The sequence below is a fragment of the Neodiprion lecontei genome, chromosome 5 (assembly GCF_021901455.1).
Source record: "Neodiprion lecontei isolate iyNeoLeco1 chromosome 5, iyNeoLeco1.1, whole genome shotgun sequence".
In the NCBI taxonomy this organism is placed as follows: Eukaryota; Metazoa; Arthropoda; class Insecta; order Hymenoptera; family Diprionidae; genus Neodiprion; species Neodiprion lecontei.
The window spans coordinates 34,340,976-34,367,272 of record NC_060264.1 but is presented as its reverse complement, the minus strand read 5'-3'; the positions used below and the strand labels follow the sequence as shown (position 1 = coordinate 34,367,272).

General features: G+C 39.7%; 1 protein-coding gene across 4 annotated transcripts in view; it reads right to left on the bottom strand.

The window, feature by feature from the left end:
* Nucleotides 1-2,728: 2,728 nt before the first annotated feature.
* Nucleotides 2,729-26,297, bottom strand: part of LOC107218562 (ephrin-A5) — a 440,911-nt gene continuing 417,342 nt past the window's right edge. For 3 of the 4 annotated variants that reach the window (XM_046740063.1, XM_046740062.1, XM_015656477.2), the window contains 4 exons: nucleotides 8,214-8,355; nucleotides 7,350-7,650; nucleotides 6,777-7,091; nucleotides 2,729-4,913 (listed from right to left, as the gene is read on the bottom strand). In XM_046740063.1, coding sequence (XP_046596019.1) covers nucleotides 4,738-4,913; nucleotides 6,777-7,091; nucleotides 7,350-7,650; nucleotides 8,214-8,355 — 934 coding nt within the window. In that variant the 3' untranslated portion in view covers nucleotides 2,729-4,737. Of the gene's footprint in view, nucleotides 4,914-6,776; nucleotides 7,092-7,349; nucleotides 7,651-8,213; nucleotides 8,356-10,599; nucleotides 10,727-26,297 lie in introns of those variants that run through there. The other variant, XM_046740064.1, reaches the window with a different exon arrangement.

Below are 26,297 nucleotides of genomic sequence, written 5' to 3'. Positions count from 1 at the left end.
TAGGGTGATTCAAAAAAAAAATCATAATTTTTTTCGAACAAAAAGTGGCAGCGAAAAAACGATTCTAAATGACGAAAAAATAATGCCTGCGCGCGGAAAAATTGTTTACTCGAGATTTAGAGGTAGCGCAAGTCGATTTCATGTATTTGTTTTTAGGATTTTTTTTTTTCGTAAAATTTAGACAAGATCGTAATTGCCAGTGTAAATATATACCTTACGAAAAAAACCACAAGATAACTTTTTTGTAGATTGATTTATTCTTAACAAAAAAGCTATCCCGTCAAATTTGAATAATTCGGTATTTCATGAGATATTTCTCGGAAAAGCATTTTTTTAAAGAAATCAACTAAACTTGGCGAGTATATTTTTACCCTTCAAAAAATTCTAAAAATCGAAAAAAAAAAAAGAAAATTGAAGCTTAAGGTTTGTACTTTTTACACAGTGTTTTTCAGACAACTTTAAAACTTAGTTCTCGATCTACTAGTAGATCTTTAATTAATTACAAAAAAAAAACCTTAAATAAATACATAAAATCGACTTGCGCTACCTCTGAATCTTGAGTAAAAAATTTTTCCGCGTCCAGGCATTATTTTTTCGTCATTTCGAAACGTTTTTTCACTACCACTTTTTTTCGAAAAAAATTATGATTTTTTTGCATCACCCTAACGTATACATTATATATATATATATATATATATATATGTATATATACAAGAGTATTATGATAGATAGTCGAGAACTCGTGTCGGTATTTATTATTATTATTTTTTTTTTATTTGTTTTCATTTACTTATTTTAATTTTTTTCTTCGCTTCGTTTTTGTATTTTCCGCGATTCATATTAAATAACAATTGCCAACGAATTTGTGGTGCACAATTACGATACGTATACTAATAGTGTGTTTTCCATCATAGTTTTCATGCGTTTTCATAATTTCTCTTCTTCTTTTTCCCACCTCAATTACTATATATACTTCGTTACGATACAACCAAACGATATTTTTCTCACGCGTACTACAAGATTTGCATTTAACATTCTTTTTACTTTATTTTTTTCCGCAAACTTTGTCGATCTGTTTCGTCCTTCCGAGTTTCCGAATTGCATTCATATTTGAAGGTTAAACGTATGATAATGTGGAGTCTAAGTAACTGTCAACAGCCGGTATCATAACCTCGAAAATCGAATCGCGCAATTTTCAACACGTCCGTATAAATTAATTCTCCAATATATACAATCAATTGTTACAAATATGTATATCGGTATCAATTCTAATTCTATAATAATTACTATTATAACAATTGTTATTAATATTATTATTATTATCGTCATGAATATCTTTGCAACTCGAGGGAACAAACTTCAGTCTATAATGTATATCATCATCCAAAGCTTCGTTCCCGTAGATTTCAAATTCATCGCGTCTTGCATAAGAATCGTCGAGAACGATCCTCGATTGTTTTCGTCATGTTATTCCTTCAGTTTCAACCTACATACGTAACGGTAGCAACTAATTGTTCAATTATTATCCTCACTGGTGAAAATAGCTGTAACAATGGCAAAAAAAATTATGCAAAATAATAATAACAATAGTTATAGTAAATGCGACCGCGGTGGTAATAACAACAACAACAACAACAACAACAATAATAATAATAGTAATAACAATAATAATAATAATGATAAATAAGGGTAGCACGAATAAAAATAAATGGTCAATTATTGCATTCATAATGTGTATGTACAAACGAAATATATATATATATGTGTATGAATGTCGGATTATTTCTAGTCTTCAAATGACTCGTATCGGTTTGTCACAAGTCAGATGTAGTTGCGTGAGAAAGAGAAGAAGTGAGTATTATCGCTGAGCCGATGAGTGATTTAAAGAAGAATGAGAAAAATAAGGGAAAAGAAAACGCACGTAGCAATCACTGTTTATTATAACAACGTGTGTTAAGTGAACGTTACGAACAGCGGAATGTTCACGAATTGCGTGTACGTAGTCACAAAATTGTCGTTTGCCGTTACCGAATGGTTTTTTTATTAAACGAAAATTGAACGGTATTTCAACGAAATTTACGATAAATGGAAATTACGAAAATCTTTTTCGACAAACTTTTATTCGTCTATTCAGAATCGGTGACTGTGCACACTTTGTGACACGCCGGCGGTGATGAAACATTGCGTTTATGGGCATGAACTAGGTAACGTACACATAATTTGGGTTCATCCTGCATTATGCCTTCTGCAGATTCTATATTTATTTATTCGTTTATTCATTTATTCATTTGTTTTCTAAACGAATTTCATTTCACTAGTATATAGAATATTCTTAAAGTATAAATGTATGTACCTAGGTATGTGTGTATGTATGTTTGTATGCATGTATATGTTATATCGTCATATCGAATGTAGTATTTTTCGTAGAATACTAATTATACGTATGTATATATTCAATATTTAATATTCAATTATTAATCATAGATAATAAATATAATACAGATTTATATGTATATATATATATATATAGATATCGTAGATACGTATATATATACATATATCCAATAGTTTAATATGGTACAACTATGATACAAAATTTTCATCGGTGATGCTGCTGCTGCTGCTGCCATCCCCTCCTCCCATTTCACTTTGTTCATGATTACATTTTGTAAATTCGTATCGCGTCGTGTGATATCAGAGATTCATTGTTAAATTATTTATTATCAACTCTTAAAAGAATCTTTTTGTTTTTTAATCGTTGACAGTTTTGTCAATTCTCTCTACACTCCTTTCGTGTAACTTTCGTCGTTTTTTCTCTTAGATAAAGTGTATATTATGCATTATAGTTGCACAGAACTTGCGGACAATACATGTAACAATAAATTACACATCACGTACTACGAGTTATTTCATTGTCACCGTTCCGATTGCGGAACATTTCACGTTGTCGCCATAATTATTTCTCTCTCCTCACCCTCTCGCCTTTTTTCTCCACCATTTTACTCTTGTTACTCTATTTGTATTTTTTTTTTATCGCGCATGTTGGCCATCGCGAATACATATACATATATTCGTCGGGGGAGTTTATTTACACGCGTGCTTATTACAGTATCGTTTTTTTTCCGATTTATTTCTATTTCATTTCCATCCGCACCGGGACTCGATTCGTTGTGACCAAGAGGTGAAAAACGATTGTGTGAAAAAAAAAAAAAAAAAAAAAATACAAGAAAACTGCAAAACTATTACGCAGTAAAATGAAACCGAGAGAGTTGATCTAACGAAAGTCCAAATATATGATACATGATACATATAGGTATACATCACTGCGTATATATGTATATACGGGTCCCAACCCTACATTTACACATACAATAGTGTAATATATGTGTATATACATGTATGCAATATTTATCTACATATTTACCTACATTATACACATAGAATAATTCGTCATACACACAAAAACCGTTCTCGTTTTACCGCGGAAAAGCAGAGAAATCTATTTCGTGCAGATTCCTGGCCTCCCTATCTCTTCTAATCAATGTACATACATAATTTTCGTTCATTTTATTTATTAGCTTGGTTGAGTGTAAATCTTTTTTTTTTTTTTTTGTTTTTTTTTTTTTTCTTCTTCACATTTCTGTTTCTTCAAATATAAATACATATAATACGTATATACATCACACATGTATATCCATACGCATGTATTTCTTTTTTTTTTGTTCAATATTCAATAAATACCTAAGGTCGTCGGATTCGTTATAGTAAAGGTTCATGTATAATTAATAGGACAACCAACAAACGGCTACAATCTCAGTAGTCTATGATATCGATAATAATAAAAATAATAATAATAGTAATTGTAATAATAATAATAATTAGGTACCTATATATGTGTATGTATACATATCTATAGTTTATATACTGCGCACACATATTACGATTGATAACATGTGCGTGTATGTACATATACGTATATATATATGTATATATATATACATATATAATATTATTTAATAGTAATATGGCTTTTATTTTTTCTCCGTTATTTTATGTATTACATCGTTGTCCTTTATCTCCATATTAATTTCAATCACTGTAAACGGTTTCTTTCTCCCTCTCTCTCTCTCTCTCTCTCTCTCTCTCTCTCTCTCTCTCTCTCTCTTTATCTCTGTGTGTGTGTGTGTGTGTCTCATCTTCGTTATATCCCCTTCTCTATTTATCCCTATCTCTGTCACATCGCCGCGTGCCGTCTTGGTTGCCTGGAATCTAGATTGTTTCGTGTCCGTAAACGAGGGAGTGGGGGGGTGGAGCGTCATGGGATGGAGGGTGATTATCCCCGTCGTTGTAATTTCTCTCTTCCTTTTTATCCCGTCATAAATATCGTCACAACGATTCACCTTTCTTTAATTTTTTTCACTCGTTTTTTCTTTTCCCTTTGCTCTCCTTCGACCACTTTTCGTTTCATATTCGTTTCAAACGATCGGATAGGGTTTTTTTTTTTTTCTTTTATACACGCCGCGCGTCTCCCCGCGGCAACGGATCGCATATATGTATATGTATACATACGCGTTATACACGTACACATATGTATTTACATAAATTAATTAATTAATTAATTATCGAAACAATCACAGTATAGGTAAGAGGGGCGGCGCACATTTTGCTTTCCTATATAAACCGCTAATTCCCGATGCAGCTTCTTCGCGCAGATCCGCTTGCTCTTGTTGCACTTCTTCACCGAAGCGGTATCGCCGGTATATATATTACGGGCGCGTATAACGACAGCAGCAGCGACGCCAGCGTCGCGACGCTACCGGTAATTGAAGATGATACCGAATAATGTCGAGAAGCACCGTTGTACGTAAGCTCCTCGTTCTTCACAACCTCGTTCGGATGGTTTGAATACTCCTCTGCGAAAAGGGGGAAAAAGAGAAGAATATTGATTAGAATTCGATGTAACGAGAATTTAATACAAAGACATTATTGACCCTTTCAAGACGGGAGAATTACAGTTCGTAACTCCTTTTTGATCGAATTATCAAGCTGACTTCGAAATTACGGAATTTAGTACCGCGAATCCAACATGGCGGAGGGAAAGTATTCAAATTAGAAAAAAAAAAAAAAAACGTATCGTCGTTCTAAACGGTTTTTTCAAGACGGCGAGTAAAGTTAACCTTTAGAATTCACGTGACAAGGTCTTTTGTGCTCGAGTGATTTCTTGTTATGTTTATATTTTGTAAACAAGAAGGCGCGCGGTTTCCTGGTAAATGAATGATTGAGTAAACTAACCATTGGATCTTCGACTAGACACCTCAAAGAATATGTTACAATTTTTTCAGAATTTATCGAGCACTCAAAATAGCCAAAATAAGGGTAAGACGCGAAAGACCCCATGTGACAGGGTTAGGGTTAAGAAAGTGTAATATAATAGTGATTTGAAACAAAAATAAAAATTTTCCGTACCGTTGTGATGTAGCAACTAAGAAAAGAATCATCATTCTGTAACAGTCATTTTGAATCAACTAACGTTGATTCTAAGCTCAAAGAGAACACTTAATTTTATGAACAATGCTGAAATGACTGATTATCATTGTACATAAGGGAGGGTATACGGCAGTATAACCCTTCTTGAAGGGGTGAATAAGGTTTCAAAAATGATCACAGCTTCCTCACTGTAAGGAATCATGAATCGGACGAATCAAAAGTTAGGTTAAGAAAAGACAAAAGAAGTATTTAATAAGACCGAGAACATGAGAATCGGATGAAAAATGGCAGAGTTGATTTATCTTAAGCGTTCTAATTACGAAATTTTTTCTTAATTAGTTGATAGCTTAGGTTACTCGAATTTGCTCAGATTCTCTTTTTCTAGGTTTTTCACGTGACCGATATGAGAATATTTACAAGAATCCATCTCATTTTCTCGCATATCATCGATGCGACTTACAATTTGTTGTAATGTGATCGTTCTAGCATTAAAAAGTATGCTGCGGTTAGCTAAGACTGATAAATTATTACGATAACGGAATAATTTCAAAAATAAAACCTCAAACACCGTCTCGCGGTGAAATAAATATACAAGAAATCTGAGCCGATATTTACTCTTAATTCGGTCACGTGACGACAAGCTGAAAATACCTTGAAGGGTGGCTCGTTTTTAACTGTTTTTTTTTTTCTTAAGATGGTACTCGAAAAATTTGTGATAATTATTGGAAAAAACAATTGTCATAAGCTTGGAGAAGATAGGAAAATATTTAGTGGTCGCTACCAATTATGGAAATACTTTTTCCTTATTTTCATGTGTACACCTTACGGACTTAAACATATATTAGATTATTTTTTTCGTTTCGTGGTCCAATTAATCATTCACCAATCAACAGCAAACTGAGCCTAACAATTCCGTAGTTGGCTGTTCTCGTCTTTTACCCGAAAGAGGAGTAGCACACCAACTCAATGTCCCTATTTTGTTTTCAGTACTAATTTTTATAAACGATGATTAATTAGACCACATAATACGAAGAAAATAAACAACTATAAATATATGTATCAGTCCGTAAGGCGTACACATAAAAATAAATAAAAAATATTTCGATAATTGGCAGCCACCTCTACATAGTTTCCTACCTCCTGCAGGTTTTACGACGATTGTTTTTGCCAACATTTGGCACAAATTTTTCGAGTAGTACATTAAAAGAAAAAAAAAAAAAAACCAAGTTAAAACATGAGCTGCCCTAACCTTGATACTCTACGTCGAATTAACGATGTGTGCAACTTACTGTTCTTCTTCTTCTGCGTCGACGTTGTCTTCGGTGGCGAGGACGACGGTGGCCCGTTGTAAAGCGTGGGCTGCTGTGGCTGCTCGGGCGGGTGGGGATGCCCTGGGTAAGGGGAGTTGGGAACGTTTTCCTGGAGGGTTGGGGGGACGATTGTTGGCTGCGGCTGATTGTGGTCATGATTATGGTAGACGTTGGTTCCAGGGTAGAACCGTTCGCCGCCCTTCATCACGCTGGGTGGGGGAGGAACGAGTCCTGCACCTCCGGCCGTGCTGGATGAGCTGCTGGTCGAAACGGTGCTGCTTGTCACTGCGACGGCTGGGAACAAGACAACATGGATAAGTATTCGTCCACGGTTTTTACTCGAGTTGAAGTCAGCAGCCAAATTTTTTGATTTCATTGAAATAAGGTATTCAAGCCCTGCAATGACCGAAACCTTGTCAATACCCATGAAAAGGTGAGACTCAGAATCTTAGGCGTGGAACCTTCCAGAGCGATTTTACTATGTTCTCAAAAAGTTGGGTGCATTTAGCTGCTGGCATTGGATTCATGATTCTTTGTCGAACGAAAACGTACAGTTGTTGCGCGCCGAAGAAGAGGAGGATTGGTCGGCTTCGTTTCCGCAGCAGACCTTGAATACGACCTTCATGTTGTTGGTTGTGCATCGTCCTCCGATGCGTCTGTGCAAATCATCCTTAGACGATGTGCTGATGAAGAAGTAGTCTTTGCCGGCGTGGAACTCGAGCCCTCCGGGCTGCGGCGTAAAGGGCCTGAACGTTATCGTGAAGTACATTGTTCTGTTGGGCTTGTTGCATATCGCGATTATCCGCGGATTCGGATTCGTTATCCGACACGTCTCGTACTCCTCTTTTGACACCTGAAATTTGAAATTGACGCTGGAATTGTACAACGACAGATATCCACCGACTGCAGATGCAGACTTTGATCCGTGCTGATTATACACGAATTATTTACCCAAGAGGTGATAAAATTTTAGGAAAACTTCCAAGTTCGCGTCATCTGACAACGTCGCGACGTTACGAACGTCTGAGTTTCGTCAGTTCGTACATTGTTCAAGTATGTGATGCTGTGTGATATCTTGCATCTTTCGAAGTGATTTATAGATACTTTTTTACAACATAGAAAAAACACAGGACGAAAAAGACAGGCTAGAAAAATCGAAAATAGTCTGGGAATGAAAGAATGCAACTCGTAGTGTAGATCATGTGTTAGGAAGACTGTTTACTTGAATTCTATTGGAATGGATCGGGGAAAATTGACTGTTTGAATGAGATTTACAAATTTTAATATTAAATTTCAACTAAATTACACACGAGTTGAAATTTTATTTTGGAATAACGTGCCACTGTTCTCAAAGGTACTTTTGAATGACGGACTTAGGAATCTCAGAGTTGTGAGTGAAGGTAACGACGAACTTACGTTGTAGATGATGTACTTCTCGGCATCATCGTCATACGTTCCGGGTGGATAAGCAGGACATATTATGTTGACCTGATCGAACTCGAACGCCGCGTTGTTCTTGTTCACGTCAATTATGTGATCCGTGTTGTCTATGCGGAATCTGGAAACAAAAGACGAAAGAGTATCAGATAAAAGCTCTGCAGGCCAATGTGAATGAAAGTCTGTGGGTTAAAACCGATCTTAGCATTAATACACGCGGTGACTCGGAATCGGCGGACTGTATAAGTGATAACGAAAATAGAAAATAAGAACGAACTAAATTTACAAGTAAAACAAAAAAAAAAGTTAAAAACAAGAAACATCAAGTCGGAGCGAGAACGGCAAGATTGCTGCCCCTGAGATCAGAATATGGTACTGCTTCTTCTCCTTTCTACAACCGGTTATTTTTTAGCTCTCATTTCTTTTTCGCCGCTGTGAGTTGAGCCAAGGGTCCGGGCCCTTGGTCCTTGGACGTATGGGTATCCTGTAGTCGTCGGCGGGCACCCCAGAAATATTTTTTATTTCGGTTCCCGCACTTCACAGACGCGACGAACTACGTCGCGGGCGGGAAAACGCCCGGCTAGGTGTGTATACCCATTACACAGAACGTGTGTGACGAGGAACAATACGTGGTTCCTGCAGCGTCAGAGATAGGCAACATCAACAAGACCTAGCCGTGTACATAGCGTCGATATATATGTACGGCTGTTGATAAGATTATTAGGGAAGTACACGCGCATACGTGGAAAACACACTTCTCTCAACGCTGAACGGAAAGGATCCCACGTTTATCCTCGGACATGATTCGAATCACGTTTAACGTACTGCTTATTTCGTTCCTATACGTTGTACAAGGTTATAATTTCTTGTCAGGCAACACCGGATTGTTTGACGGTAAATACTGTTTGATGCTCGAAATGGCCATATGGAATTTCCAGAGTCCGAACGGCGGTCATGTTATCTCATGAAGTGTTTTCTCACAGCACATAAGCAAAACTTGTGTGGTTGATCAGTACCGAAACGCAGTTTTACTTCCAACCGTTGAATAGGTGCTTGATAACGAAACACGGTACACATTGACAGTATTCCGATTTTCTAACCCGAGAATGGTACACTGGAGTACGTTTGAATCCCACAGTGATTTAAATCTTTCGCCAAAGTAGGGATCGTTTGAAATTAAGTCGGGAACCGAACAATGATTCAAGTTGGTTCAAATTTTACAAAATTTTTCAATGATACCATCGTTTTCCTCATTGATGAAAGAAGAAAATGAAAATGTTCCTCCATTTATACCAATGATAATCGTCATCGAACGCGCCGGATACGTTTGTGCCCTAGTGTAAAGTAAGGTAGTAAAATAAAAAAAAATAAGCGAACTATTCTAGGGTTAACACCACTATTTTTCACAGTGGCACGACAAGGGAAAAAGGCATTTCCAAGGTACCCTCGAAGGGTAGTAGGTCTTCGAAGCGAGAAGCATATCCGAGCTCATGTTCGTGGACGACCTTATCGGTTCAGATTACCATTCCAGTCTGGCCTAGCCTAGAGACCAGAGGAATATCCGGAGCGTTGCTGTGCGTATATAAGCGTAGCTAGACAGTCAAGTTCGGCGGGTGGAACGGTGAAGATTGGGGGTATAAACAAAAAAAAAAAAAAACTCACGAAGGACCGGGAATTCTTTTTCACGCCAGAAATTCACCGGTTCCAAATTACCCGACGGTCACCTCGTTACCGGTACAGCGCGGACACAACCCGTACTTACCGTCGCTTGCAATATAGTAGTTAAGGTATTACCGAGCATGCCTATATTCTCTACTTCCGCAATGGACGCGGGGCTGTATCGCCCTGGAAGTATGCGAGGCACGTCGAACGGTACGTATATATATATATATATATGCATCTCGGGACTCTCTCCGAATTGGTCGACCGGTCGTGTGGTATACGCGAGTCGAGTCAAGGAGGGGAACTCTAGCTGCCCTTCATGCTCGGAGAAGAGAAGAGAAGAGAGGCATTAGCGAGCAATCGCGTCGGTGGGCGTGTTACAGGTTTGAAAATTGGAAGGCTGAGAGGCTTTCGACAAATTAACGTTTCCCTATAATATCCGTTCTTGCAGTACTGCTCGTTCCGTCACGGGACGGGTTCGCCGTGCCGAATCCCCTCCGCATACCTCACACTGTGTTCAAGTGCATGTCCTGCACACGTGTGACATTATAATGTCCGCCCAATCCGATGACCGGAGGATGTGTGCAGCTGGGTGACTTGAAGGTATGTAGGTATATACATAACCGAGCGTCAAGGTGTGGGAAGGTCTACGGGTTTGTACGAAAGTTTCGTTTTGTATATCGAGACGCGTGTTGTAACTTACAACACTGCGGGATGGTCGATCATCGCCGCGCACCACATGTCCGTCCATCCTCCGTACCATCAGGGTACAATTTGGGTATGGGGAGTGTGCAGGAGCGTCCGTAGGTGTGTTCATGTTCAGCGTGTGTGCGCCGGGGAAAGAGATGAACGAACTGCATGGGGATACACACCATCGACGTTTGGGACTGGGAAGCGGCAAATTGAAATCTCGAAACGTGGGCGTGACCCTCCCACGGCCTCTGAATCCCGTAAAACTCCCCCGGGGTCTGTCGATGCTCGTGCAAGCGTCATTATCTAATTCGCCATACTTCGAGGCAGACCGATGCTCCTTATTTCTTTGTCATTATTGTTGCTCTTGCATTCTGATTTGTTTTTTTCATTATCCAAGCGAATCGCGAGGTAGAGGACGAGGACGGCGAAGAGGCGACGGTGGCAGGTAGGCTGGAAATAGGAGGCATCAGAGACGTCGAGGAACGCCGGCGTCGCGACGTCGCGAGAGGGATGGATCCCGTCGGGGAGACGATGGTGGGAGCGAGAGGGCACCGCTAAGTGGAGATTCTGGCATGAATATCAAAGCGAGCCGCGTTCAAAGACACGTGAAAGAGTAAAAGGTTAAAAGTAGCAAACGAATAGCGGAAAGTGAAAATAAAGAATGAACAAGAAAACCAGAGACGGGCTTGGTGTGTTGTTGGTATCGTTTGAGAAGGGAGAAAAAAGAGAAGAGTGAGAGTGAAAAGACGAATGAAAAAAAAAAATATATTGTCAACTTTCACACGCACACTGCACCGTATAACTATCGGCGCATTTCACGCGCGAGATCCGCCATTTAGCGCATTTTTTAAGGCTTCTTGCGGATTAAATAAGTTCAGAACGTAAGAATGTGAAACCGATGGTATAACGAAGCCGACAGTCGCTGCCGTTGTCAGATCGGCACCGAGATTAAAAGAACAAATATAAGAGTAAACGATACAAGAAGAAAGCCGATCATAGATAGGTTTATACACTCCTACAAGAGATTATAAAACTACTTGTACGAGTCTTGTGAGTAATGTTTTGTGGTCAAGGTATGGAGCGTGATTCTCAATACATACATTACGGAACTACGTTCTGAACATTGTAACGCGAAGTGAAAATTTGTCCCGCTTCACAGGCGATTTTTGACGAAAAGAGATGCATGGATGGCTCCATTCCGTTCTCCTTGGGATGGCAGGTAAATCGTGAAGTGTCAGTCCCGTTTCAAATTTATTTTCCTCCTAGTCTGTGCGTCAAGCAAATCGAACGAAAAAGTTCTGCCCCTTGAGGATTTAGCTTACCTTATAATAACCTCATAACGTATAATTACACACGTTTTTTGACAAGTGTAGCTTCTACTCTTTTTTTATACTATTGATAATTATGAAATTTTTAAAAGTATAATCGTGACGAAGCAAATACAAAACAAGAACGATCAATTCATCTCGCTGTCTTGTTTTGACCTTTACCGCCGATCCTCGTTAACCCGAGTTACACGGTGCAGACTCGCGTAAAAGAATCTAGAAAACACTACAGCTCATTTTTCACCAGGAGAGATGGTGCAAAGGGATAATATGCTGTATGTAAAGCGATCAAAAAGAAAAAAGGAGCGCCACAAGGAGAACTGTGAAAAATAAGGTGGAAAAGAAACCAGCTGATCGAGCGTTAAATAATGATGATCGTTTTTTGACCACTCATACGAGCCGGTATCTATATATATTAATCTCGTTAATCTTGAATTATCATCCGTGAAATTAAAAACGCGAAATGTTTTACAGATCCTCTGTTTATATCTATACACAGTGTAATTAGCTTCGTGAAGCATTTGCCACAGTATAAGGTATGTATAATAATACACAGTCTCGTGCCAATGTCAAGAACACCCTTGCACCATGTTATATTCGCGCATTGCAAAAGTAATCTCAAATTCGTCCGTTCGTTCTCACGCCATTGTTGAATCCTTAGACAAATTTTGATGACTTACAAACGTGATTTTCTGCGAATGCTTGAAATGTCTTCGTCAATTTTGTTCACACGATTTATCTCAACACGCAACGCAAAAGCGGTATGTGACCATTTTCTACTTTGTTTGTAGTTTCTCGAATTGAACATAATGCGCGGGGAGCTACGGTTTCTTGTTACAAGCGTGGTTGGCGTCGTCTTACGTGTGGCGAAGAGTTATATAAAACATGATGTACCCGTGTGCGGGTTTCAGGCGGCTCCCTTTCAAGCTTTCGTCATTAGACGGGCGGCTGCCACTCCGTTGTTATTATTAGTTAACTTTAAATATTTATCATATTTCTTGGCTTCTCTCCCCTGTCGCTCTGCTTCACCCCCTTCCTTCTCCCTTTGAATACATATGTACAAATAACGCGCGCATATGTATACGTAATACATACATAGAGGGGTTCTTTCATCCACTGACTAGACACGGCCGACGACGAGACATCCACATGCAAAGTCATCCGATCCATAACCTCAACGACTTCATTCTCCCACACCCTAGACTCCTTTTTCGTTTCACTGCACCGCAATATCCATTGGGAAAACAATTATTTTTGAACTACAGGACTGTTTTCGTTACTTGATGACGTTTGCCGGAAATCTCGTACAACGTTCCGTTCTGCACCGACTCAGAAAACAGCTAACAACACCAATAGTTCAAGCACTTTCACGTTCAGTCACAACACACTATCTTAGTCGCGTAGTGATGAAGAATTAGTTCAGTCGGATGTTTCATGATAACCTTAGGATTTCATCGGGATGTTACGACGATCGTCAGGACCTGATCTTGTTCACGGATTTCTCCTCTCAATGTTTCAAGCGACACGATAACTGCCGCATCTTCCTCCGAGTCGTTTAGTTTTCATCTCTCTTTGCCTCTCGAGGAAGGGAAATTTTGCAGAAGCATAAGCCGCGACTAAGATGTCCTCGTTAAGCTTTAGAACTCGGCCATTGGAGTTAAACAACCGACGTATGCATGTACGTTTTCATCTGGAAGCCGCATCTGCTGTGGCTGCGTACTACCAACCTATTAAAAGCTCGGCCGGTTGTGAACCGGCACTAAGATAAACGTGGGTGTGATGGTTGTCAGGTGTGAGAGTGTGTCTCTCCGCTCGTGATGCATGTGAACCATGTTGCCGCAGTCCAGTCCATGCACTTTCCTCTGAAACGAAGCGAGTGCGGCCGTGGGACTCGGGCACTAAAATCGGTGGACGAAGTGTCAGCTCAGCGGAAGATCAGAGATCAGAGATCAGAGGACCGTTGAAAGAAATAGTCCACCGTGCCAACCAACCTCCCATCTCCTCATCTTCCGGCTTTCTACATCTCTCGTTCCGTAACCAAATTTATCCTGTTTCATATGACAATTCTCGTCGACCGTCGGCTCGTAACTAGAACGCTGAATATCAGCGTCGACTTTTCAACCTGTTTTATGAACGCACTAGACGTATCATAATTGTCTGCATTCTGTACGACTCGGGGCTATTTTGCGCACTCTGCACTTTTCTGTCTTTTTGTTAACACCTTATTCAGGATTGGCCTGACTTCTCTCTTGGTTCTCCGCGAGGTTGTAACAACCTTGTTTTCATCACGTGTTGTACTCCGAGACAAAAAGTAACGAGGAGACTATACCTACTGCACGTTAACGTGATGCTTGGCAAGTGTTCACGTTTCAAATAACTCCGCCCCGTTTTTCATCCCGCATTTCCTGCCCGTTTATGGATGTCGGTTTTTTGGTCAACATCGACCTGCCAGCCAACACGGTTAGAGGAAAAATTAATAGGTCCTTTCCACACAGCCGACAACATCTACTGTACATCTTTATACGTGACCAACAGGCGAAGGTGTGCATAGAATAGTTACCAAAAAAATCGAATGTAATTTATAGAATAAATTTACGGTTCCAGAACGTGTCCAACTTTGAGAAAATCTAAAGTCAAAGGGAAATCACGTCATGCAGTAAGAATTCATTCCCACAGTTGCAAGGACCGTACAAGTTTCTTCAGCCGTTCGAGGAATTTGAGATCCCTGACGGAGGCTTACTAGTGGATGCGAAGTGCGCGATCATCATCCGATGAACACGCTATACGTTTGACCATTTCGTCGAGGATCGGGAGAATCGACGGCGGAAAAGTGTGCTGTAGAAGGACGGCGAGTTTGGCTGCTGCAGACGGGGTCTCTGCATGACGAGGATTTGGGGGTGCCGATGAAAACCCTCGACTGAATAGAGCGAAGGAACAGAATGTATAGAAATCGGAACGGCTGGGTCCTAGCCAAGGTATACCATGAGAGAGGAGAGATGTAGAAGTCGGCCTCGAGGGTATTTATCCAGAGCTCTTTCTCTTTCTCCCGAGACATGTACATAGATATATCGGTGTATACGGACCTATTGGAATGGGCCTAACGGTGCCGGAGGCATTTTCTTTGTCCGAACCCGGCGGGGTGGTTCGGCTCGCACTAGCCCAGATACATCGCTTACCTGCAGACCGAATCCCTCGTCTTTTCTACGCCTTCGCAAGAATTTTCGTGAGCCGATGTCCCTCCCGTTCTGCGGGGTCTGTGTCATCCGGACGGTCGAGCCCATCCTCCCGACATTTTTCGTAAATTACAGGTTGGGTGCACTTATGTCTGCAGCCTCATGACGATCATGTCGGTTCATCCCTGTATTCAGCCCGGCTCCAAACACCGGGTTTAAACGCACAGATCTACCTATCTCGGCTGTATGGAATGCTGCTCGTGCTATGGTAGACGATTAAAATCCCGTTGAGATCAGCCTATTTGCGTTATGGACTCGCATAACGGTCCCATAATTTACCCTTGGTGCGGAAAACACTGCGAGTGCAACATTTTCATCAGTTTTATGGTTTCTCAGGTGCTTTTGTGAGCTCAGTCAGATATTTTCCGAAGCGGATCTTCTGCCTGCAACATTCAGATTCATAGACGACCGACTTTGGTCAGGGTACGAATGACGCGGTCTTGATTCTCACAACATGGCAACTTTTCCGTTACCCGGTCAAGAGTTTCTCTTCCTTCATCCAGCCGTAGATGTTATTCGACAATGAATCACGGAGAATTCGAGGAATCCGTTAAGACTTACAAGCAAAGTATCAAGCCTTCTGATCGTGGATTCTCATGAAACTTTTAAGTGTTTCTTTAGCCCTTAACACGTAGCTCCTGATGGGCAGTTTCGTCTAATGGGTTCTCCCTCAATCAACCGAGAGCAGATCAGTTCACCGATAATTCTTTAACACTTTTCACTATTGCTCTGGAAGAATATATCTGATCACATTAGAATCTATAAAATCCTATCATTGAAACTTTATCGAAGAACAGTGAAATTAATATTCAAGGCACAAACACGCCACAGTTTAAGTTCTTCAGAGCATTTCATACATCAAGCTGCTAAGTTAATCGATTGCAACCGGAGTGAAAAAGGTCTATTAGATAAAACTACACATTGTGGACTCCATATCTTGGATCAAGTAAGAAACGATCGGAGAAATTTGAGCAGAATCCATGATCTATAAGCTTGATAGTGTCCGTGTAAGCTTACTTATGTCATGGATCCGCATAACGATCCCATCGTGTACCCTCGATGCGAAAATCCTGTCGATGACAGTTTTCCCTTCGTTTCATGTTTTCTCAGGGTCTTTTGTGAACCCAGGAACATCATCCGAAGCGTGTCGGTTTCCTGCGAGCTTCAGATTCACAGACAAGCGACTTAGCCAGGATCCGAAAGACGCTGTCCTGATCCCCACAACATGGCAACTTTTTCGTTACCGGGCCAAAAGTTTCTCCACCTCCTCTTTCCGCAGCCACACACGGCTTTCATTCGACAATGAATCGGAGAGAATTTGGAGAATCCGTTGTGACGCAGACGGGCAGGCAGGCAGGCAAGCAGGCAGGCAGGCAGACCTGGAGACCCTTCCGATTCCCCTCTTGTGCAAGAAGCCATATATTTTCAGTTTTAGTCCTCGAGAATCGGTGGATGGGATTCCCATCCATTGAATGGTCGGCAGAAAGGGCGGCAGCCTGCCTCCTCCTGGGCCCTCCTCCATCGGAAAGGTGCATCTTTCCATCCTCGGGGACTCGAACCGACGAAACGCCGAACGCTCGCCCTCGCAGGTATAGCGCGCCCATAATATACTTACAGAGTGCGGGGACCGACTGCCCAAACGGGCCCCGAGGTAAAACGGATAAGATAGAATGGTGAGTGATTACCTCGCTTTGAGGGTATGGGTTCGCCGTATCGTATTCAGTCCGTTAATAATTACTCTCTCTCCTTCTCGCTTTCCTCTCTTTCCTCTCCTCCATAGGCTTCTTCTCTCTGTCTCGAGTAGCTCGTCGTCTGATCGCGACGGGCGCCGGTCTAAGAGGATATAATACATATACGGCCAGAAATGATTGCGGTCGAAATGTACACACATACGTGCCCAGTGAAAAGAAATTGCCTGCAGATCATTTCATGGAAATGGATATCCCGCAGTGTGTGCCTGTGACCGATATATTATCGATCCGATCGATCGCCCTATTTTTCACCCCGCCATTTGAATAAATATTCGAGGAAATAAAAAATCTTGCTTATATCCTCCTCTTCTAGTCGATGTCTTACTGAAGACTGCAGAGGTTTGTATGTATTATGATCACGCGCATGATATTTTCGCCGATGGAAAAAACTTGTTAATGTAATCGTATAATTAATTCGCTGCGATAAATTCTCACAACAGCAACGCTTATCCTTATATGATGCCGCAGTGGGTATAAGGTGTGTATGTATATACGTGCGGTCGTCGGCCGGCAGCTTTTTACAGCTATAATTGTTGCCTTGAGGGGCTCTCTTTACTCAAGTGATAAAAAAGAGAGAGGATATACGACGTTCGGGTTGTGCGCCGCTTCGGCGATTCACCACAAGAGGGTGAATTCTTGTCGCAAGTAGGTAAGTTAACAGTCCGACAGCTAATTACATAAATCTCAAACAAGTATAAAACCAAATCACCGAAAGGTGTTTATAAGCAACGAAATCTGACCATCGTTCTGAGTACATAATAACCTAATCTGTGCATTGTTTTCAAGGAAATGGCGGATAACCGTTTCGATAACATAACCTATACACTGTTTTCAAGGAACTGGTGGATAACCGTTTAGATAACATAACCTATGCATTGTTTTCAAGGAAAAAGTTTGATAATCGTTACGATAACATAACCTATACATTGTTTGCAAGGAAATGGCGGAGTAAAACCGGCCATGGCAGAAATTATCCGGACGACTTTGTCGATGGTAAAAAAGTTCGGCGTTACTTCTATTTTCGTGTGTATAATAACAGTGAGCGGTGCGCGTGCAGCTCACGCAACAAATATATAAAGCGTTAAAATGAAGACGGCAGGTGCCGCAGGTGGCCGTAAAACGCGAACCTGGTCACTAGCTGGTGGCGAGTGGATAAGGTGGTGAGTAAGAATAAGGCATGCATGCAAGATCATCGTGGGTTGCAGAGCTTCGGAGCTGTGCGAAATGCCTTTTCTACACAGGGTCAGATGCTGAGCTGGTCAGAAGTTATCAGCTTCAGCTTGAAATCTGTGTAATTTGACCGAACAGCTACAGGTAGAACGTATCCCGTTCTTTTGTGCGCAAGCTGCTGCTGCTGCTGCTGCTGCTGCTGCTGCTGCACACGCACACGTCATTGGCGTCTGAATGCATGCGTGGATGTGTATTTTACCAACACGAAGTCCTCCTCTCGCATGTTTGCGGGTGCTTTGAAAGTGCTGAGAAGAATTTAAAATAAGAAAGAGAAGAGAGAACGAAAAAGAAAGAAAGAAGGGTGGAAGAGAGAAAGCAAAAAAACGAACTTAATTCGGGAGGGAAAGATACGCGAACACACAACTGTAAGCGGCCTCCAACTTGTAACATCATGGCATGCGTTGAGAAAAAATTTCATTCGTTATAGTTACTAGAAAATTATAATGAGGCTGAAGTTTGTGGCGTTATTGATGTAACGAAACATTGGTGGGGGGTGGGAGGATAACTATAATGCAAGTTTATCGTGATTTCGAAGTAGTAAAGTTTTCAAAATATCTATATATGTTTTATTTCGTTATAATTTAATGCATTTCAGACATTCCTCTAACTGCGAAATAACGATCGTTCCCGAATCGTAAATCGTTAGAATAACGTTACCAATTTCAGCTCCATAAATTATTGTTAAATCGGTATCGTTATAGTTGAAACTACGTTTAAATTATAAGAAAGTCAGGTACAAGCAACTCTTTTTAGTGCGATTGTAAATATCAATACTGTACACTTTGGTTATTGTGCAATATTCAATCTCTTTTTCTAGTTTATTACAGTTTTTCAGTCGAATAAGACCTCAACATCAATTTATTCATGAAGCCGGTATCAAATTATCGTAATATTTATTTACTAGAAAATGTAGTACCAGTCATTATATAATCAGAAACAATGGTAATCCGTAACAGATTTTCTGATTAGAGCTAAAAAAAAATTCGTTTTCATTGAGTACCCAAAATTATATTCTTTCCTCTTTAGCGTCATGGAATATTGAATATTTACATTGAAAAATATTCTTAGGGGCTGAATTTTCTGATTTTATATACCCAGAACAATAAAGATGAGGTTGAAGTTTGAATGAAAAATTACTGCCTTATTGCAGTAATGATATGTTTTTACGAAAATTCTATATTCCGCAATTTTACAGGATTGTTAAAATTCATTAAACCTTAAAATAAGAAAATTAACACACAGATTATAATTTGAAAATTAAACTTCTTTAGTTGTTTTCAAGTTGTCAGAAAGCGATTTTTCTATCAACATGGTCCGCTTTAAAGCCAGTAAGGAAACGTTCATAAACCACGTGGCTCTACTTTAAATATGTTTTAACCCTACTACGTCTATGTAGCCTACCGTAGCTATTTCCCCAAACTCACTACCCTCTCTCTCAGAAGGCACGTGGCTTTTGAGTACTATTAAAATTTATTACATTACTAAATATTTTGTACCCTCCTTAAAAGCTCTACACATCTTACTGACATTGTCTTGAACTTTTTGCTTTGAAAACCATTCAGATTAAATTTCGCGATAAGCATGAAATAGCCTATGATATAATGAAATTGTGAATGATATTACACTTCTTGTGTACTTAAATTTAAAACTGAAATTAACTAAAATTGCACGAGTTTCGACAAAATGTACGCACGTTTAAGTCGATACTGCCCATCCACGACGTGTCAGTGCGTGTCAGACAGGAAAACAAAACACTGCAGCGAACGTCAAGCAGGAGTGGGGGAAGTATCGAGTGCCTAGTTTGCTGCTCATGCGTTATTAGTCAATCGGCATCGCAATTTGGCGCGTTATTTGAAATTTCAAATTGAATATGACTAATTATATTGCTATGTTTTCAAGAGCCTTACAGAATATAAAAGCTACGTCGCCTCCTTAGTACCTCCCTCACCCTCACGTAGTACCTAAATAGCTTATTCTCTCCCCCTCGGCCCTTCTAAATGAGCCACGTGGTTTATGAACGTTTCCTAACTACAACTTCATCACATGACATTACGATCTAATTTTTCGAAACAAATTTTTATGCATTATTTTTTCACGACGCAGTGTGCAAATTGTGTACACCTAAATCTTTGAGTATAAAAACTCAGTGTCCTCGTCTTCCAGAGTGATGGAATATTTGAAAAATTTGTCCCGGCATGCAGGATCAGATCAAGCAGATGTCTAGAGTATTGAACAAGGCCGTTATCTCATACAGTCAGGATTCCTTGATGATATTTTAATCTTTCTTTTTTTCATGACGGTGGGGTATACCTTTGTCAAGTTTGTAAAAATTTGGAAAACATTCGTCGAAAAGGTAACCGCGCAGGTAGAAATCGGCGCGATCAGTGTCCCGGTGAATTCCGATCCGACATCAGGGTCTGACTGTCCCTGTTTCAGGATTCTCTGGCAGATACGCTGTGTTATGTGTATACCTACAGCTATGTCGGGAACCGCGGAATTGCTTCGATGCGGTTAGCTAAAACTTTTCCGTGAGAATTGAACAAAGCTAAAACGAAACGAAACAAAACTAAAATAAACGATAAAGAAATAAGGGGGGAAATATAGCTGAATAAAATAGCTGCAGTTTGTTGAGAAAACGATCCTTTGCCAGATTCTATGAAGCTATTTTCGTTACACATAAAACACGCGTCTGTATAATACGTATAAAGTTTCTGAAAATTATTTTCCTCTCCAAACACGCTACAGAACGTAAATTATACATATATTGTTAAAATTAAAACCACGTCGCATAAAAATGAATCAACGAACACCACGGTCCGTTAATTAGATTAATAAAAGTGCGGTAAGAGGATCGAGAAATGGAAAAAAAGCTTTATTCCGCTAATTAATTAACTCCTTCGCATAATAAACCGTTATACATATTTTATTATATAACTCGGATATTATTTTCGTCGTGAATAATTATCCCTAAATCATGAGGCATAATGGCACGAAATTATGGGTCAACTGTGCCTACGAATTTCACTCGGAATTTCATTAACTTTTTATCAACTCGCATTAGAACGCCAGACTGAAGTTTAAGAATCTGTGTTTAAAAAACAGGAACAATGTTGAAATTATGCAGACAAAGAAACGGTTTCGTAAATATTTGGATACGGTTTCTTTCTCATTTTCGAGTAAATCTGGCAAGGCCAAGTAAATGGAGGTGATTGTTCAGTTCAGAGCAGCATTATTTGCCGTAACGAATGAATTTATCGGTACATGTAACGATACAGTTCAAATTTAAGTCAAGGTGAATTGATGGCTATCCAAATTTCGTTGGGATTTTCATTTATTAAAATTATTATTCTCACCTACTGGCATTTTTTTTTTTTTTTTTTACTTTTCATCACGAAACACTGCGGATCCTTCTACAAGCATTCTGTTATTATTATTATAACTACACGTTTCCAGACATGAAGTAAAAAACTTTTGACTGATATTAATCTTCTGAAATATATACAGCAGGTTGGAAATTACACAAAAACGTGTGATATTCGTGTACAAAATGCGAATGTTTAAGCTTTCGCTTATTATACCTGCACATCTACAAGCACTAAGAATTTTTCGCCTAAAAGATCAAAGCTTGAAGAATGACAAAAATTCGGCGAGGCACTCGTCCCTCTCCAGCTATTTTAAACTAAAAGGAAAACGACTACAAGAGAAAACATAGAAAAAGAGAAGAATGGGAGAAAAAAATATATCGCACAGTCTCGTCGCGCTTCGCACAGTGCAAAGTGTTTGAAGTGTTGAAAAAAATGACAGAATAATACGTGCTAAACTGAATCTTTAGATTGCTTCGTATTCTTGCTGTAAATTATCTGTGTTATACTCCAATTATTGCCAAACAGAAATTACACCTGTTAAAGTTTTTAGTTTGCAATAAGAATCCTATAAACTAGTATAATCTCCAAACAATATGATCGACACTTTACAACCATCTTTTGAAGTAAAATTTCAAAACACGAGGTTAAAGTTAGTAACGCTGTCGTAGAGATGCATGTTTAGGAAAATATCGTTACTTCGTACCTTTATGACTGTCTGAAATTTACTAAATCATAATCAAACAACACATACTTATGTATATTTTGAGAAGCTAAATCCTTAAAAGTCATTCTACAATCGTACAGTAATGATTTTCTCACCTGACGTTACGTTACGTTAACTTTTATGAGTATGAAGTTAGTAACGTTACTGTAACGATACTTCGCATCTTCAGCAGGCGTGTCAAAGTTTTAGTAAACCAGTATAAACAAAATATACAAGCAATTTGAAACTCCAACTCCTTGAAAATACATTTTAAAAATTGCCCAATACTGATGATTGTTTACTCTGTGGTTTCGTTACGTTAACGTTACCAACTGCAGCCTGATTAACTTTACTAGCTTCATCCTCGTAGTAAAACGCCCCATTCGTCCATACCTTACACCAAGAAAATGTGGAAAAAAGTAAAAATAAGGTGGAGGAAACTGGCTTTTGTCTTTTGCCGAACAGGGTTTGTCCGTCAGTGGGTTTTGCCCGTCGGTTCGCATCGTGACCGAAGTCGTCTGGAAGAGGGTAGGAGGCAGTGGTTCCTTTGGGGGTTGCCCTTGGATATCTGACAGGAAACAGCTGCCAGGTTTTCGTTAATATTTGGCCGTCTCATATTCAAGTTGGCTTGACCGCCTGTCCACTCTCCGTTCCTTTTCATCCCGTTTCATTCCGTTCCGGCATCTCAGAGTATTTTCCTCCGTTTTCCAACCCACCGTCTGGCAGCTTTTCCTTCTCGTCTCATTTCACCCTCCGTATCTGATACTCATTGTAGACGCTCTCGTCACCTGCACGTTTCTTTCTTTTTTTCTCCTCCACTCAGGACCCTTGATGCAATTCTTGCGCATTTCTTATATTGTAGAGTATACTGAAGTCTTTTACCAACCGTAAAAGGAACGTCGAGCGGTGACATCGATAGGTGTGAACGTTGCCGCAGATGTGTTACATACATGTTATGGTTCTACATCGAGTTTTGAAAGGCTCGTTATGCGCAAGGGTCGAGATAACTATCAATTCTCAGGGTATAAACCGTGCTGGTGTTACTGATCCAACATGGTGGTAAGTGATAATGCGACGTTTGTTTGGTCTGTTATTATAGAAACGCACCCTTATGGTAATACAGATATTATAGTATATTCTTTATTTTTATATACAGTTGAAACGTTTTTTGGATTTGAGGAAGAAGAAGGTGACTCGACATTTTTACGAAGAGACTAAAACTCAGGATTGCACTGGCATTGGTTATCATAGTCTGTGTGAAAGTGCATGGAAACCGGGTTATTCGTCCCTTCAACGAATCTATCGAACATTCAGGAGAAAATCATAATAATCAAGTAAATAAATAGGCCTGTATATATTATATAAAGTCCAAACCGCAGCATACAAGCTGCACAGTCGTATATAACCGAGGGTAAAAAAGTATGAAATTCAATTTGTGTTCCATTTATTGCATATCTCGCCGCAAGACGCGTCCCGCCTCTTCTATATACTCACATATAAATAAACAATTGAAGAAAGGTATAAATAAATATATGTACACGGCAGAGAAACAGAGGCTGCGGATGTTTCAGTGACGGTTATGCATCACAGCTGCTGCAGTGCTGCATTTGTGCAGTCGGGCACACCTACGTGTCTATCTCTATATATAGGTATACCTGTGCCTACCTTATGCCTTATTGTAGACACACCCGCAGTACGTGTTAGAAAAAGTTGCCCGATCGTTTTACGCGATAGAGACTCGCCGGCCGCAGGCCGTGAGATTATTCAAGCCAATCAGAAGCAAAAAGGATCATAGACGGAAAGAAAAAAAAAAAAAACGATGTGACAATATGTGCACACTTATTGCATATTGGCTGTAGTATTTCGTAGTAAAATTTGCTGACTTCATGAGGAACGTGAGATTCGTCATCCGTACAGATTAGTTCTTATGAAATTAGCGTGGTGTTTTTTGTGCAACTTACCGTTCAACGTCAGCAGATAAATAAGCAAATGTATGTTTCGAGCGTGGAGCAATGCGGGATGTATAATTTCGGCTGTCTGTTTGTTGGCATTGGGTGAAAAATTTGACAAGGGGTTAAAATTCGGAATTTGGAAAGTTTCAAAAGCGCCAAATGTCGATTTTTTTGCAGCGAAACTTGAGATAAAGAAATCAAACTATGACGAAACATCAAAGTTTCGAATGGTCCGACATCCGACATTCAAAGTTCCGAAAAGGGCGTAACTCCGACGAGGCAAAGTTTCGAAAGTGCTAAATGAGAAAATTAAAACATTTGGAAGATCAAAATTCCGAATGAGCGAAAATTTTCAGCTCCGTGAATATTCTGGCTTGGTGAAATTTTACCAGTTTGATCTATCTTTGTTTCAAATTTTCAATATTTTTATATTCGGAATCCTTGTCATCTGATTTTCGGTTTTTTTGATTTTTTACACCCACTCGTTGAGTAAACTACGCTGTGTGAGTATATTTTAATTTTCGGAATTTTAGTCTAGCGAAACTTTACTTTTTGGAACTGTCCTCTATCGGACCTTTACTTTTCAGAACTTTGCTATTGTAACTTGAATTTTCGGAACTTTGAGCCACTGGCTTTCCGAGCGTTCGAAACTTTGTTGTTCCGGAAAAGTTAGATTTTTTGTCTATTCGTATATGTCCGCTTATAACTCCGGAACTATTGAACCGATTTTGATAATTTTTTTTTCTATGGATAGTTACAACGTCTGGTCAGGTTTTAGACTAGGTACATATTTCGTTACAGTAAGATCAATAGTTTTGGCAATGTAACAATATTTCTAAGTCAAGATGGAAGGGGATCGCACACTTGTGCGAACGCTGACCAAACTCTTACAAATATCGGCAAATTATCTCCAAAAGTTTTCCATGTTACGAATAGCTCAGCAAAAAGACCGGAAGAGCATACGGTTATGTGTCTAATAGTTTTTCCACAAGAAGCATTCGAAAATATTCACGGGCGGAGCCGTAACGGGTTGCTGGTAAGGTATGAGCGAAGAGAAGACGAAGAAGAAGAAGAAGAAGAAGAAGAAGAAGAAGAAGAAGAAGAAGAAGAGAGTGAGTCCTGAGGTGAGGTAGCCTAGAAGCGGAGATAATATGCTGAAGGAGGAGGAGTTGGTGAAGTAGAAATGAATGAATGAATTTATCGCTGCAGAGAGGAGAACGGTGCCGCATGCTCAGGATGAACCGGGACAGAGACATTCGATGTGCTGATCGTTATTATATCCAACTCTAACGACGATATGCGTACTCGGCAAATTACACGTGCTCGCTGCCGCCGGAGTCACACACGTACCGAGTTACGCCGGATTTCTAAGTACCCAGTGCAACCGACATATAATACGTAATTGCCTCATGGTTTTTAGCACATGTAAATCGGCATGTATATGAGTGTAAAATAACGAGCGTGATTAATCGTTAATTCTAATCACTGGCGCGGGGACTAGTTGACCCCAGAAACGACTTTGACGAACAATTTTAAAGTCAGCGTGCTTGAATCAGGGTTGTTTGTGCAAGTAAAATGAAGAATGATTGAAAAAACGTCGGAGTCTCAGAGACCCCATTTATGTATTGCGTATTGTTTTACATTTTTTGCTTTAACCATTTGTCCCACATCTTCCATAGTTTTTTACTAAAACTAAGATCGGAGTCTATTTTTGAATTGTTAAATTTTTTCTCAGAATTTTGTTCAAGTCGTAATTGTGCATAACGTGATGTTGCGTCATAACGATCATAACGATTTGTAGAATTTCTAGCATCAATAGATTCCTTTGTTTCGATTTTTGCGAAATCATTTAGTGTAAAATTGAAAACTGGGAATAAATTTTTTCTTCGTTGGTATTTCGATATGTCCCTGACCAATTGTTATACTTGTACAAATAAGTATCATTTGATAAAATAAACATTTTGTAATTCTGTTAAAGATTTTCGTACTTTGTAACCCTAACCCGTTTTTTCCTGCGGTCTCCAGACAGATCACGCGAATGAAATATCTGATCCTTTATTCGACTATTCAAGCATCGCCGAAGTGTTTGTATAGGTACCAGAAGAAGGTGGTCTGAGATACGGGAGGCTTTGTTACATGGAATTGCAAG